General features: G+C 35.8%; 1 protein-coding gene across 1 annotated transcript in view; it reads right to left on the bottom strand.

Annotated features, from left to right (window-relative positions):
* The window catches only part of CFAP61 (cilia and flagella associated protein 61), a 365,072-nt gene that overhangs the window by 141,201 nt on the left and 206,835 nt on the right, over positions 1–17,036 (bottom strand). The window contains exon 19 of the mRNA XM_069075487.1: positions 3,247–3,345. Within this exon, the coding sequence (XP_068931588.1) occupies positions 3,247–3,345 (99 nt within the window). The remainder of the gene's footprint in view (positions 1–3,246; positions 3,346–17,036) is intronic.

The following is a 17,036-nucleotide window of genomic DNA, read 5'->3' as shown; positions in this document are numbered from 1 at the left end:
TCTATAAAGTGGGGGTGAAACCTGCCATGCCTACGTCCCAAGATTGTGAGAAGGAACAAATGAGATAATGTATATGAAAAGGCTTTGAAAGCAAAAGTTTATATATATATATGTAGATAGATACACACATACATGCACATATATGTGTGTATGTATATATGTGTGTGTATACACACATATATATAATCTACATGAATGGTATTATTATATAATCATGTTTATGAGCATTCTTTTTATACAAAAAGATATGTAAACAGAATCCTAATGGGGTAATAGATGAACATTTTTCTTTTTGATCCACACATTGGATAGTAGAAATACTATTCTGTTCTCTAAGCTCAAACAGAATCCTAGTAATGGAAGCACATTAGCTATATTGTAAAGACTGTGAAAGGTAATGCAGTTCTTTGCTTTGTATCTCTCTCTGTGAAGGCCATAGGGGGACGAAACAGCACACACAAAAATTCTTTTAATGAGAAAAGACTATCAGATGTGTCTGGATCATAGGAAAATAATGCATACTAGAGTAAAAATTCCCTTATGAAAAGTTTTTGACTTTTACATAAAAATAGAAAATATGTTGGTTTTAGTTATACACTCATAAGAAATCCTAAAGGGATTATTCATATTTATTGTGCCATTCCTTTTATATTAGCAATATTATAGCAGGCTGTATGAGGTGAGGAAAATTTAAATACATTTAGTATATGAGGATTACTTTCATGAGCCTTCACTCAAAGATAAATTCTACCAAGGGAAATCTGTAGAAGGCTAAGGTAATACTATTTTTAATGATAGTATTATTGATAATGTCAGAATGCATATTTAATAGCTTAAGTTTGAGAGTTCACCTGATGAGAATTGGCACATAAAGGCATTAATTTTTATTTGTTTCTTCAGAAGAGAAAGGAAGCACTAAGATATTTGAGGGTGATAATCTAATAGATTGACAAGAGACTGAATTAAAGGCATTTCTCATTTTTAAAATGTGACTTTTGAAGTGAAAAATCTAACTCCCTCCTTTTATCCTAGCAAAAATATTGGAATTTTATTGATTTATTCAGCAGATGGGTGAAAGCAAACCTTGGGAGGGAGAAGTATGTATTTTTCCAAAGTGATTTCCCTGAGCAGACAGTTAATGGCCGTTAATAGTCCAGCATGGGAGAAGCTGTCTCACTGATGGCTTGATGACAAGAAAGATAAATATACCAGGGCTCCTGAGGAGACAAAAGGGACCAAGGCAGGTAGCTTCTGGAAACAAAGAAGCCATGTGGATACACTTGTTCCTGCCTCTGAAAAAGAGATAGAGTTTATCTTCACTGGAAATTTTGGAAATGGACAGTAAAAACAAATAAAATACCAGCCAAACTTCAGGGTTAGAAAAATGCTAAAAAGAGGTCACAGTTGTGAAATAACCAGCTCCACTACAGGACTAGCAGTAAAAATTTAGGTGCAGGCTAACTCTGTGTACAAAATTAAAGCAAGACACCTATAGGAAACTGTAAATAGGATGCAGTCCTGTACTTAATATGATGATAAACTTTTTGAATTTCAATGGACCTGGGATATAAGGAAGTTATTACAATAATATCTTATATTTGTATAATGCTTTATAGTTTACAAAACACTTTCATATACTCATCTCATGTGATCTTTTTTAAAATTCAATTTTGTTTTATTTCATTATAACAATCTTAGGAGATAGGTAAAGTCAAATGGTTGAATAGGTTTCTTCCTTCTCTTCTCTCCCACTGCCTGCCTTTTGATTATATCCCTTGTCACTAGCATAAGAAATCAAGGTTGGGAATTAGGAAGGGAAAATCAAGCCAATCAGTTGTGCTTCTTGTCCCTAGCTAGGGGAAAAAATACAACAAACCAAACATTTGTAGAGAGAAGTTTTTTTTAAATGGCTAAAAATTAAATTTAGTCGACATTTATTGCATGATTACCCTGTATGTGGGCATTTGAGCAATCTGTAGAGCTCAGATGTCCATGTTATTTTCATATCCCATGACCAAAGGTAACTGAGAATGGGCGGTATCTGTGGAGACAACATGAATTGCCATTTTCCTGGTTAGAGCTTCCACAAGTAGTTGCTGAGAACCATGGCATCATTTACCTCCTCAGAGGTGTGTGCCTGAATGACTTGGATTGTGTTTACACATCTAGTGACGAGATCATTCTCAAATGATGCTAGCATTACTATTACTGTCAAACCATACAGAGCAGCATGGTTAGTAGAATCTCAGAGGACAAAGCAAGCCTAATTTGGACTCCAATCCTACAAGTGATTGGAACCATTGCATAGAACTTGCTGAACTACCTAGATTTTGAGATATTGTGAAGACAAAGCCCATGTCTTAGAGGGAATCACAGATTTTGAATAGAAGTTTTTGTTGGCAAATTTCAGAGCCACGTGTGATTAGTGGAAAAACTTTGATCATAAAAGAAGTATTAAAATAGCATAAGCCATTTTCTTATGACATGGCCAATGTGGAGATTTGTTTGGTTCAACCATGTATATTTGCTACATGGGTTCTGGGCTTTTTCTTCTTTTTAATGTGGGTAGAAGGGAGAGGAAATAAATTTCCATTCATTTAAATATTATGTGTATCTATCTATCTATCTATCTATCTATCTATCTATCTATCTATCTATCTATCTATCTATCTATCTATCTATCTAGATAGCATAAACCTGCTACTATTAGTGAGCCAAGAGTAATTGTGTTTTGTTTTGTTTTTTAAATCACAGCAACCCTTTCTGTAAGCTTTGAGAAAAGATCAGTTTATTATCTTATTAGTAGTAGTGTTTTTAGTACTTAATAAGCAGTTGTAAAATGACAAAACTAGAATGTATATAGTTTAACAACAAAACTTAAACCCATCAATTTCTCACATTTGGTTGTAAGCAACAGATTGTATTCTATTTCAAAATACCAGCATGTGGAATCATGGGAAGAATGCTAGACCCAGAGTCAGGAGACAATAGGTTCAAGTTTTACCTCAAACACTGATAAGCTGTGAAATCAGAGGCAAGTTATGTAACTGTTTAGCACCCTACTTAACCTAGGTCAAAATGAGCATAATAATCTCCTAGGCTCATGGTTAGAAAAACTACTATGTGAATCTTAAATAAAAATGTGAGTTGTTATTATTCACTATAATGTGTCATTTAGGCTAAATATAAATGCATATACATTCCAATACTCCAATTTCAGAATGAAGTAGCAAACAGAATTCATACTCGCTTGCTAAAAATTTCCTCTCTCCAGTGTTCAGAAGATTTTTTCCTGGAAGTCCATGTATTGAAATCAGTGTAAGGTTATTAAACTTCAGGTGTGGGCTAAGGAAGAAACAGAATATGATATATAATTCACTATGATTTTATTAAGATTTAATTTTATAATATTTTAAAATAACATTTATTTCAACTAAGGAAAACATTTTAGTAAATATATTCATACAGAGATTTTTTTCTTTCTTTAACATTTAATTTTTATTTTTTCTCAATTACATGTAAACCAAAATTTTTACATTCTTTAAAAAAATTTAGAGTTCCAAATTCTCTCCTTCCCTCCTTCTCTTTCCCTCTCCCTGATAAGGAAAGCAGGAGCTAATTTTTCCCCCAATGAAAATGTAAAGAAGATGTTTATTGGTGAATTGTAAAACAACATGCAATGTTTCCTCAGTTGCTATTTAATAAAAAAAAAGTTAAACCCTGGATTTTTTGTTTTCTTTTCAAATACAATAAAATTTCTGCAGTTTGGGAGGAATTGAAAGACTTGTATTGTATCATAACAAAAATTTTGAATTTCATAATTTTCTTAAGAGAAATGTAATCTTATTTTGAGGGATTAAATGTAATCAAACGAGGCTCATAAAGTATTGGCTAATTGAGATTCTAGGCATTTCCTCTGATGAATAGATTAAACAGAAAAGAAGTATCTGTCAAAAGCATAACTTACAATAATTTATCCTTCCCTAAAGTTCTTATCTGATGCCTCATTGTGCAATGGGGGGAGGTGGGGAGAGGGATTCTTGGGCTATGGAGACTGACCAGCCTGGATGCTCTTAGACTCAAAATGAAAAGGATCTTGGAGTTCACCTAGTCTAGCCTACGAGTGTTATTGACAAAGAGAGTGAAGCTTGGAGATGTTGAATGGTTTCCCAATGGGAATTACAGGGGTGATCATTAGCAGAGTTGAGATCTGAAGACAGGCCCCTGTTCCTCCAAAATGCATCATTCTTTCCACTCTCTCACATGCCTCATCAGAAGATACACTACTAGCTGATGAATTTTGTTGACCCCAGTTACTTGTTAAATCCTCTACCTTGTCATAGAGGGGACTGCTATTCACATAGGGAGAATGAATATCAAGACTGATAAAATTATGGATACTTGAAATATATCCCATATTGGGGGGAGGGGAACTTAACTGAAAGCTTACAGAGCTTTGTTATTAGTCACATATACATAATAAGGCAGATAAGCAGCCAGACAGGAAAAAGAGTCCTCTGGCCTTAGATTCATTTGTGTGGAATGAGCCAAAGCACTGGAAAGGGCATGTGTTAGACCCTCATAGCACTGTGGAATTTTTTTAGCAGAACCATCCTGAAATACGTTTGGGACACAGGATACTCCATAAGAATATTAATTATGAGTTGCTAGGACTCTCTAACCTTAAGTCAAATCAAGTCAGAGACAATGAAAGTCACTTAGATTTTGTGGGCTTCAGTTTATCTGTAAAGGGAGGGCCTTGGACTATATAACCTCCACAAACCTTTCCAGTTAAAAAATCTATACAATTATAATCCATTGGGAGAAAAAAATACCTGTAACTGCCAAGGCTTTCTGTGTTTAAAGGTTCTCCTTTTGGGAGAAAAAAAGATAGCTAAAATTTTCCCCTAGTACAAAGGTTGGGATTTCAGGGCCTAGCTTTTCTAAATGACCTGTAGTTTAATCCTCTGTGTTTTAACCTAAAGGGGAGTTGGTAGTATCCTCTCTTCCTATTATAGGGAAAAGGCAGGACCTCATCTGAGATTTCTAACTGAAGCCACATAGAGAAGCTTCCCAAATTTATGCCTAGTAGATCATGCCTGGCAGGGATAAACAGTTATAGGTGTTAATAAAGATCCATATAGGGGGCGGCCAGTGTTGAGAACACCTAGAGATCGAATCCCAGGCTCAGACACTTAGCACCCACCCAGAAACACCTGGCCGTGTAACCTTGAGCAAGTTACTTAACCCCAATTGCTTAGGGGCGGCCAGGTGGCTCAGCGAGTAAGAGCACCGGCTCCAGTGTCGGGATGACCTAGATCAAATCCGGGCTCAGATACTCAGCACCACACCCAGAAATAATAACTGGCCGTGTAACCTTGAGCAAGTTACTTAACCCCAATTGCTTTTAAAAAAATAAAGATCCATATGAAATCTGAAATTCTCAAGCAAGATATCCCTGCCAGGTCCACTGTACAAGCTCACCATTCCTCTCTCCCTGACATCTTTAGCATTGCCTATTCTCTGGAGCTTGGCTATACTTGCAAACCATGTTCTAGCTTAGCTATTTCATGCCCCTCCATGAATGACCTAGGGCTGTTTGAACACAAATTCTGGCTTATCTTTTGAAGATTGCACTGTGGGATATTGATGGGGTTTATTAAAGTGGGGTACTGGAGTTAAGAGTACTTGGGTTCAAATCCTTCTTCCATTTACTACTTATGGGATCTTGGACAAATCATGTAACTTATTTGTAACTTAATTTTCTCATACGAAAAATGAGAGAATTAGATTAGATGGCCTCTAAGGGCCTTTCCAACTCTAAATCTCTGATCCTATGAATTAAGATTACACAGTATTAAAGTAAATAAAAGATCTAACCATTATCTGATAATTTTGAGATTTTATTATATATGTCCCCTCCCCCACAAAAAATTTGCTTGAATGATTTGACTTGTCTGCCTACATTGTCTAGTATTCTGCCAAATCCTCAATTTCCAATATTGTTTTAACAATTCTGAGAGTGAATAAAATCCTTTCCTTAAAGTAGGGCAGTTTGTTTTACATAGCCTTCTCTCTGGTTTGTCCTGGAGTATTTCAACATTTTACTAACATTTCTATACTGAAGAATGCCTATTGCCCAAGTTATGATGTATGTAGTTGGATGGATAATCCATGTGGATTAATAATTTTGATAGACATTGAATTTGAATAATATTTTGGACCCAGAACTGAATAGATGAAAGGGAGTAGGCTGGATTGCCTTTGGGAGATTGACCAGTTCTTTTAGTAGCACAAGCTTTTGATCTGAAACAAAGCCCCATCTTTTAACAGCAATATTTTTTAAGTAAAACTGTATAGCTGAGACATGGGATATCACAGGTTACAAAGATGTAAGCTGAGAGTCACCTGGTGGCATGAGTGGACTACATTACACCATCAACTAAAAGTTGTTCAAGTTGTCTGTCTTGGATCAGATAAATGAATAGAAGGACAAAAAAGATTCAACATCTCCTCTACAGTGTTGGATGAGTCATTTAACCTCATGAGACTTTTTCCTGATCTATAAAATGAAGATAGGGATGGAGAAAGGAACTAGATGGCTTCTTGGACTCTCTTACAACTCTAGATCTATGGTTCTATGAATATAAATGGCAAAAGCAAGAGAGAATTGAAGGACAGCCCATGTATTCTAGTGGTGTCCACCCAATGTCAGGAGATGCTGTATAAAGTTCCCAATAAGCTGAAGAACTTTTATGGAAGAATTAGAGGAGGATATGGAAAAGAGAAAGAGAGGTTAAAAAGACATGCATGAGTTACAGTCCTCACCACCAGAGGGAAAGAAGGTTGGACTAATGACCTCTGAGGTACACACCAGTTCTAAACCTATCATTCTATGGCTTAACAATACCGATATTGATATAATCCCAGATAATATCCAAATACTCAAATGGAATTATGATTTCATCAAAATGGGCATTCCTTCCCAATGATATAGATTACAACCCATACTTATGGGAATATTTATCTTCCTAGGTTACTCTTTTTCATTTCTTTCATCCGTTCACCATAGAAGGGGACCCACAGTGTGCTAGAGGTCATCTTTTTGTTTTCTCCCTCCATCATAAGGATAACAATGGAACACATGGGCTATATTCTAGTTATTCCTGACTCTTGTCACATAATAGCAACCCATCCATTGAAACATTTAAGTAATTTTATATACCAGTCAAACATAATAAAACAACAAGGCTAAGAATGTCATATTTAAAAGATATTTCCCAGCCTAACTGATATAAAAATATCAGTCAATGTGTCCATTCCATTTAACCTAATCTTGTTTTTACACTGGGTAGGAAGGAGTAATTTCTCTATTTAAAAAATTTTGTGCTTTTCTTATTTTGGAGATATGTAATTTCTCATGCTTATAAATATGAACTATGATGAGAATGCAGTTTTACATGTGGGCATATAGGTAGCCCTGAAATTCAAAAAGAAAAGTTACCCTAGATACCAACATTTGCTTGTCTAAAGGATATTGAGGTGGAAACTTTTGATTTTTTTTAATTTAACTTAAGCACCTATTAGTATTAAACAGAAGGTCTACCCTTCAAATAAGCCAGGTTTTTGGCTTCTGAGAGTCCAAAATGCAGGTTTTGACAATTAAGGAATAGCAAAACTACTGGAAAGCAATACTATTAGATTGAATGGCTTCAGTTTTAATGTATGTAAACAACATCTAACATCATGGTGAAGCATATGCTTAAAAACCACAGGTCACCATTTTGTGGAGGAAAAAAAGCGTTCAAGTTAAGAGCTCAAACCAATGAAACATTAAACAAGTGCACCTGCATTTTAGCAGCAAATAATTCCAGTGGGGATTTCATGTTGCTGTGGATACAAAGGGAAGAACAGCTCAAAGATACTTGTAAAGCAGGGAGGGATTAGAGTATCTAGGGAAATAAGTAAAAGGTATTGCGTTTCATTCCATGATTCTGGAGGACAGCAACAAAATTAGGTCTAAACAGCCTTAGCCTTCAAATAAAGGGGGTCACATTGCCAATTTATTGGGAACATCATAAAAGAAACATAAAACTTCTAATGTTATTTTTGCTTCTGGGCCATGGTCATTTGTAAACTTGCCAGTTCATCCTTCATTAGTTTTTGCTGATTTTTCCCCCTTTGGCACAGCAAAAGCTACTGAAGCAAATGATTCAATTAACTACTTGCATTAAACCTTGCTGAACACATAGATAATCAAATATACTTTTAAGAAAGTATGGAGAAAAAGAATTATCTCATGTGGATCTAAATGTTTCCCTTTAATTTATTTATACCTGAAGAATACACCAAATAATCAAACATTTCTTTTAATGGGTAAGAAAGTAGCAAATGTTTGTTTCATGATATGAGTGTTGGCTCCTTATTTTTCTATAATGTACTTTTAGCCTCAAAGATTTGTAGATGTTTAGCTTAGCAATATGGATTTTAATGTACCTTTGTTACAAAAAAAATTCTCAGTTTAAAAGCTAGGGATTCTCAATCTCGGGTCTGTGACCTCATTTTCAAAAATATTTTGATAACATTATTTAAATATCATTAGTTTTCTTTGTAGTAATGTCGTTTTTAAAAAAAATTTATACATTTAAATATATTCTGAGAAGGGAACCAAAGGCTTTACCAAACTGCAAATGGGTTGGTGATACCAAAATAAACAAACAAAAAAAAGGTTAAGAACTCCTGAGCTAGCTCGTATCAAGAAAAAACAGAGAAATATAAATAAGCCCAGTGAAAGAAAATGAGAGCTAAGACAAAAATAAAAAAAAGAAAAGTAAATTTCATTTTTTCTTATGGAAAATCAATTTCTTTATCCCTACGTGACCATCCCCCAGCCCAGTAGTATGTCTATGGCATATAGCATTTGAAAATTGTTCAATTGAATTACCTTGACACACATTACCTATATTCTTAAATTTCAAACACAGAGTGGTCTTTTTGATGACTGCTTTTGCTACCGACCCTCTCCAACCTGTTTTTCAAAAAGCCACTAAGTAGATTGTTTCTTTTACTTTTCTTCTACCGTCTCTGTCCTTCACATCTGGAATGTTCTTCCACTTCACCTCTACCTCTTGGAACTCCAGGCTTCAAGGTTTATGTCAGGTCTTGCTTCCTAATAGAAGCTCTCTCTTATTAGTGTAATTGTTAGCACTCTGCTGCCCTCTCCCCACCATTGTGCCCCCACCTTTGGATTTATTTTGTATTTCCTTATCTGTAAAATGTTATTTTCTCCCAATAGAATGTAAGCTCCTTGGGGTGAAGGCAAGATGGTGGAGTAGAAACAGGACTTTTGCACAGCTCCAGCTTCCACCTCCTCAATACATGTAAAAAAATGACTCTACACAAATTTTAGAGCTACAGAACCCACAAAGTGACAGAGAGAAACAAATCTCCCACTGAAGGAAGCCCAGCAAGCCAGCAGGAAAGGTCCATCACAGTACATTGGGAGCTGAGGGCAGTCCCCCTAGAGCTGAGGTTCTGAGGTTTTAGTGCCATGGTGGCCCCGAGGAGCCGTGGCTAGAGCAGACTTCACAAGAGTAAATCACAAGTAGCTGTAGTGGTTTCCAGACTTCTCAATCCATAAATGCCAAAGACAAAGTAAAAGGTCACTGTGAAACTTGGTTGGTCCAGGGGAGGATAGAAAAGTGTGGTCTGGCTGCTACCCCTGGAGGGAGAAGTGGAGGAGCCGTGGTGGCTGCAGCCACTGCCCATGGCTGCTTCCAAGCTCCTGGTCTGCAGATTGTAGGGGGACCAAGCGACCATTCAGAGTGTAATCACTCTTGCTTTGACCTGCTTGGATCCGGATCGCGGTCTTGGGTGGTGGTCCTGGGGTGTGTGACCAGTGAGCCAGAGTGTGTGGGGGCTGTAGAGAGGGTGCCCATCTAATAGCTCCAGCAGCTGCAAAAACCCAGCGATTTGGAACATAGATCTCTCCATTCTGGAAGCAGAGTTCTACCATGGTAAAGAGTTCAAGAGTCAAGTAATTGACTGCCAATATGAGCAAGCAACAGAAGCACAGATGATAGAATCATTTTGGGGGGACAAAAAGGATCAAGGCATGGAGTGGAAGACATCAAAGTCAGAACCCCTGCATCAAAAGCCTCCAAGAAAAATATGGATTGGTTATAAGCCATGGAGGAGCTAAAGAAGGATTTTGAAAATCAAGTAAGAGAAGTGAAGGAAAAATTGGGAAGAGAAATGCAAGAAAATCATGAAAAGAAAGTCAACAGCTTGCTAAAGGAGACCCAAAAATACACTGAAGAAAATAACACCTTAAAAAATAGACTAACTCAAATGGCAAAAGAGGCCCCAAAAGCCAATGAGAAGAAGAATGCTTTAAAAAGCCAAATTTGCCAGATGGGAAATGAATTTCAAAAAGTCACTGAAGAGAATAACTCCTTCAAGATTAGATCGGAGCAAATGGAAGCTAATGACTTTATGAGAAATCAAGATACTATTAAATAGATCCAAATAAATGAAAAAAATAGAAGGCAATGTGAAATATCTCATTGGAAAAACCACTGACCTGGAAAATAGATCCAGGAGAGATAATTTTAAAATTATTGGACTACCTGAAAGCCATGATCAAAAAAAGAGCCTAGACACCATCTTTCAAGAAATTATCAAGCAAAATTGCCCTGATATTCTAGAACCAGAGAGCAAAATAGAAATTGAAAGAATTCACCAATCACCTCTTGGAAAAGATCCCAAATAGAAAACCCCTAGGAATATTATAGCCAAATTCCAGAGTTCCCCGGTCAAAGAGAAAATACTGCAAGCAGTCAGGAAGAAACAATTTGAGTATTATGGAAACACAATCAGGATAACACAAGACCTAGCAGCTTCTACATTAAGAGATCAAAGGGCTTGGAATATGATATTCCAGAGGTCAAAGGAGCTAGGACTAAAACCAAGAATCACCTACCCAGCAAAACTGAGTATAATGCTACAGGGAAAAATATGGTCATTCAGTGAAATTTTGAAATAAGTCTTTTGAAGGGTCATTTTGAAAGAAGACTTTCAAGCATTCTTGATGTAAAAAATGGGGCTGAGCAGAAAATTTGACTTTCAAATACAAGAAGCAAGAGAAGCATGAGATGGTAAACAGGAAAAAGAAATCATAAGGAACTTATTAAAGTTGAACTATCTACATTCCTACATGGAAAAACAATAATTGTAACTAAGACTTTTCTTGGTATAAAGATAGTTGAAGGAAATATATATATATATATGCACATATATATACATACATATATAGGTATACATACATATATGTATTCATACATATATGTACACATAGGAGGATATGTTTATATACAAATATATGTGAGTGTGGGCATTTGTATGTTCATGTATACACAGAGGGCACAGGATGAGTTGAATATGAAGGAATGATATCTAAAAAATAAAATTTAAGAGGTGAGTAGAATTTATTGGGAGAAGAAAGAGAGTGATAGATTAGGATAAATCATCTCATATAAAAGAGGCAAGAGAAAACTGTTAAAATGGAGGGGAAGAGCAGGAAGGTGAAAGGGAATGGGACAACCTGATTCTCATTGAATTTGGCTAAGGAGGAAATAGCATACACACTCAATAGGATATCTTACCCTACAGGAAAATAGGGGGGCAGGGGATATGACAGGGATAGATAGAAGGGAGGGCAGATTGGGGGAGAGGGTATTTAGAAGGAAATATTTTTGAAAAGGGATAGGGTCAAAGGAAAAAATATATTAAGTGGGGGGCGGGATAGGATGGAGGGAAATATAGTCTTTCAAAATATAACTACAACAGAAATGATGTGGTAACTATATATGTACAATCTATATTGAATTGCTTATCTTCCCAATGGGGGTAGATGAGGAGGGAAGAAGAGAAAAAAAATCTGGAACTCAAAGTTTTAAAAACAAATGTTTTAAAAATAATTTTTTACATGCAACTGGGAAATAAGATATACAGGTACTAGGGTATAGAAACCCATCTTGCCCTACTAGAAAGTTAGAGGGTTGAAGGGGGAGAATATAAGAAAGAACAGATTAGGGGAAGGGATATTCAGTAGGCTTGCTATTTTGGGGTGGGGGTAGGGGAAAGATGGGGAGAGAAAAAGTTGTATCTCAAAATCTTGTGGAAATGAATGTTGATAACTAAAATAAAATTTTTTTTTAAAGAACGTAAGCTCCCTGAGGGGATATGTTTCAATTGCATCGTTTTATCTCCAGTAACTAGCACAGGGCCTGGTACATTTAAAATGTACTCCTTGACTTGAAGGTGATTCTAAGATCTGATGATTTGGTAATTCTAAATCTTGGCTAAAGGTCCTAAGAGGTAACTGACCATTTGCTTACTAAGCCAGCTAGACTTTCTGAAGTCAGGGAGCTGCCCAGACAGATTCCTAATTACCTGCCATCTCTCTCCTGCTGTTGTTGTCATAAGGACCTCTAATGTCTAACCCTTTTCCTTTCTATTTTCCATTCATGTGTGAAGGACTTGATGTGTTATTTCTTGAATGTATTTATTCACAAGGAAAAAGAGTAAGAAATTTGGAAGGATCACATGAGGCTACAGGTACAATAAAGAAAGCTATTCAGCTCAGACTGCGTGGCTCCAGAATTTACTAATATATCTGAATCAAAAGACCCTGGGGAGAATTGTTAGCCTATCTATGAATTTTCTGGCCCCTGAATCCCCATCCTTAGATATCCTGCTAAATCATGCCCTGAGTTTACAACAGTATCCCTGGTGAAGAATGCAGGGATATAGCCCAGGTTCTCATTGACTCACAAACCATCCTCATAAATACTGAATGAGGGGTACTATAAAGGAGCTTCTGTTCAGGTATGATGTAGACAAGAAGACCTCTGTAGTTAGTTAGAACTCTAAAGTTCCATGATTCTGTTTCATAGTAAAAAAAGCTCTTCACTAGGATATTACAGACCTGGGCACTATACCTGGCACTAACTTACTAAGATGCTTTTAGGTAGTCATTTAGCTATTCTGGGTCTCAGTTTTCTTATCTGTTAAATAAGGGGCTAGGTTCAAGCACCCCAAAGGAAATAAAGATTCATTTATATTTCTATCTTCCCCATTCCTAATTAGCCAATAGGCCAGTCACAGCGATTAAAAGGTGCAAAAGATTATTGCTATCAAATTGGCCTCTTTTGGGGTGGCTAGGTGGCACAGTGAATAGAGCACTGGCCCTGGAGTCAGGAGGACCTGAGTTCAAATATGGCCTCAGACACTTAACACAAAACTAGCCATGTGACCTTGAGCAAGTCACTTAACCCCAATTGCTCTACTGTCACCCTCTGAAATGCAATAAATAAATAAATAAATAAATAATCTATTTTTAAAAATTGGCCTCTTTTCCTTCTCTTACTTTATTATTTTTTTGGAAAGTACTATGATATAATTTTAACATATATTTCTTTTTATGCTTTTTAAAATAGTATTTTATTTTTCCCAATTACATGTAAAGGCAATTAACACTCATTTTTGATAAAATTTTGAGTTCCAAATTTTCTCTCTCTCTCCCTATTCTCTCCCTTCCCTAAGAGAGTAGGCAACTTGATAGAGGTTATATATGTGCTAGCATGTAAAACCTATTTCCATGTTACTCATGATGTGAAAAAGAAACCATTTGTAAAACAATTACAGCTTACAAAAGAGAAAAAAACACACATAAAATTAAAAAAAGTGAAAATAGTATGCTTTGATCTGCAGTCAGACTGTATTAGTTCTTTCTCTGGATGTGGATAGCATTTTCCATCATAAGTCTTTTGGAATTGTTTGGATCATTGTATTACTGAGAATAGCTAAATCATTCATAGTTGATCATTACACAATGTTTCTGTTACTGTGTACAATGTTCTTCCGGTTCTGCTAATGTCACTTTGCATCAGTTCATTTATATTTCTATCTTCTGAATAGATAGAACTGAAATATAAATCAGTTTTTCTGAAATCTGCCTGCTTGTCATTTCTTACAGCACAATAGTATTCCATTACATTCACATACCACAACTTGTTTGGCCATTCCCCAATTGATGGGCACCCCCTCAATTTCCAAGTCTTTGACACCACAAAAGTGCTGCTACAAATATTTTTGTACACATAGGTGCTTTCTTCCCCTTTTTTATTATCTCTTTGGGATACAGAGCTAGTAGTGTTAATGTATATTTCTTAAGAATTTGAAAAAAATGTGGAACCTAATCTAGTTGTAATGTTTCTTTGAACACACATGTTGAAGACACACAGATCCTATATTGATCTCCAGGTACCATACAACAGCTAAACTCATTTAAGAATACAGGCTAATTTCTCTTATAGAAAGCAAGGAAACCTATGTGTATGTGTTTGTGTATATATATATATATATATATATATATATATATATATATATATATATATATATATATATCTTCAAAGAGCCATAATTTTCATTCTTCTGCCAACAAAGATTACACCCCTTCTATGTCTTAGTAGGTAGCCACAAATGAGGTACTATACCCATCCTTAAGGTGATGACTCTTTCTAAATTTCTCTAAACTGGTTTTTGGAGTATGGTCATATCATCAAGACATAACTTGGTAGAGCTTGTGTTCTGATTATATCATCTGAGAACCCACAGTCGCCTTCTGTTCCATAATAAGGCACTAGAGTTGGACTTCAGTATGAACTCTATTTATTAAGCTTAATTAATAACTAAAATCTATAACTGTGTTAACTAAGAGTTCCATGAGGTCAATGGTCCTGTCATATATTTCTCTGGTATTTCCCACAGCACCTTAGCAGAGATCTTAGCACACAATCAATGCTCATTTTTTAATTGACAGGAAATATCTATGTCTATGTCATAGCATATTTTGTCCTATTGCATAGAAGGGATCTTTGCTCTGTGATGATATGATAAAAAAAACCTAGTAAAATCAACTACATATTATCTAGAAGTGAAGAAAATATCCCCAGATTTTAGAAAACAAAAGGAAATTAAATCTAATGCATGGATACTCAGATTTCAAAGATTAGCTCAAAGAGAAGAGAACATGGTTTATGGAGGATAGGAATACTGAGAATAATGTCTGAGAACGCTTAACAAAACACAGAACTCTAAGAATAAGAAAGATTTTCTTTTTGGTCTACTGTTTTTCTGTCACTTCGAAAATTCAGGAAAATTGTTTGGAATTCAGGAAAATATTTTCATTCAAGGAATCATTATTGCTATGTTGCCTAGGTGCTACAAGGGATGATGAAAGGTATTCTCAAGACCTCAAAGAGTATACAATCTAAAAGGGGGCCTAAGGTACATATACAAATAGCTATAATCCAAAACAGAAAAAAAGCATTGGACACAATTGTAGTCAGAGGATGTCAGCTAAGAAATCTGACCTGCAATCATATATTTTATTTGTGTATGTGCCTTATATCCCCTGTACGATGTTGGAAAAGTCAGTCAGCCTTTCTAAACCTAAGTTTTCTCATTTGTACAATGAAAGATTTGGATGAGGTGATCTCTTCGGTCCCTTTCAAGTCTAAATCTATGATTTTAATTTATAAGAGATGGGTTATTTGTTATTTGTTTTTATTTGTTTTTGTGTTTTCAGAAAAGGCTTTGAAGCAAGGTGTGGTGGCACATGCCTGTAACCTGCAAAAGAGGTTGAAGCTAGGGGATCATTTAAGCTCAGGAATTCTGAGCCACCACAGGCTAAGCTGACAAGATAACCACACTCAGTCTTATATCAGTATAGTGAGTTCCTGGATGCAAAGGGTCACTAGGTTTCCTAAGGAAGGGTGAACTAGTCTAGGTATGGAATGCTGCAGGCTGAAAAGCTCCTCTGCCTATTGATTAGAGAAATGCAAATTAAAACAACTGTGAGATACCATCACTTATCATATTGCCTAATATGACAAAAAAGGAAATTGATAAATATTAGAGGGGTTGTGGGAAAACTGGGACACTAATACACTGTTGGTGGAGTTGTGAACTGATCCAACCATTAGGAACTATATCTGAAGGGCTACAAAACCATGCATACCTTTGACCCAGTAATACCACTTCTAGTTCTACATCCCAAAGAGCTTTTAGAAAGGGGGAGGAGGCTGGGAATCTATTTGTACAAAATATTTACAGCAGCTCTTTTTGTGGTAGTTAAGAATTGGAAACTAAGGGGATGTCCATCAATTGGGGAATGGCTGAACAAGTTGTGGTGTATAATTGTAATGGAATACCATTGTGTTATGAGAAATAACAAGCGAATGGTTTCAGAAAGACTTCCATGAATTGATTCAAAGTGAGGTAAGTAGAACCAGGAGAACATTGTACACAGTAACGGTAATATTGTACAATGAAAAACTGTGAATTACTCAGCTGCTCTCAGCAACACAATAGTTCAAGACAATCCCAAAGGACTCATGATGAAAAATGCTATCCACCTACAGAGAAAGAACTGATGTTGCCTGAATATAGAGTAAATCAAACTTTTCCTTCCTTCCTTCCTTCGTTCCTTCCTCCATTTCTTTGTTTTTATATTGGAGCCTTCTTACACAAAATGACTAATATGGAAATGTTTTACATAATTTCAAATGTATAACCTATATCAGATTGCTTACCTTCTCAGGGAGAAAGAAGGGGAGGGAGGGATAAAATTTGAAACTCAAAACTTAAAAAAAACACATCAAATGTTAAAAATTGTTTTTACTTGTAATTAGGGAAAATAATAAAATGTCATTGGGAAAAAAGCCAAGTTTCTTTGCCAATTAGTAGTGGGATTAGGCCTATTGCATTTCCAGTCTAGGTAAGACAATCTTTAGAAGGATAAATAAATTTTAATTCATTGGGGTTCAGAGGTATAAGCAATTTCTTCTGGCTAAAGGGATCAAAGAATATTTTAATGTTCTGTGCAAACATTGTTAATAAGGCATAAATAGACATGAGTTCAAATCCTACCTCAGATATACACTGTGCAATAGGTGTCAATTTGTACTGGT

Source organism: Petaurus breviceps, unplaced genomic scaffold (genome assembly GCF_028583685.1).
Source record: "Petaurus breviceps papuanus isolate PSGF00001 unplaced genomic scaffold, PetGlider_PUasm1.0 90919, whole genome shotgun sequence".
Lineage (NCBI taxonomy): Eukaryota > Metazoa > Chordata > Mammalia > Diprotodontia > Petauridae > Petaurus > Petaurus breviceps.
This window is presented reverse-complemented; position numbering and strand designations above follow the sequence as displayed.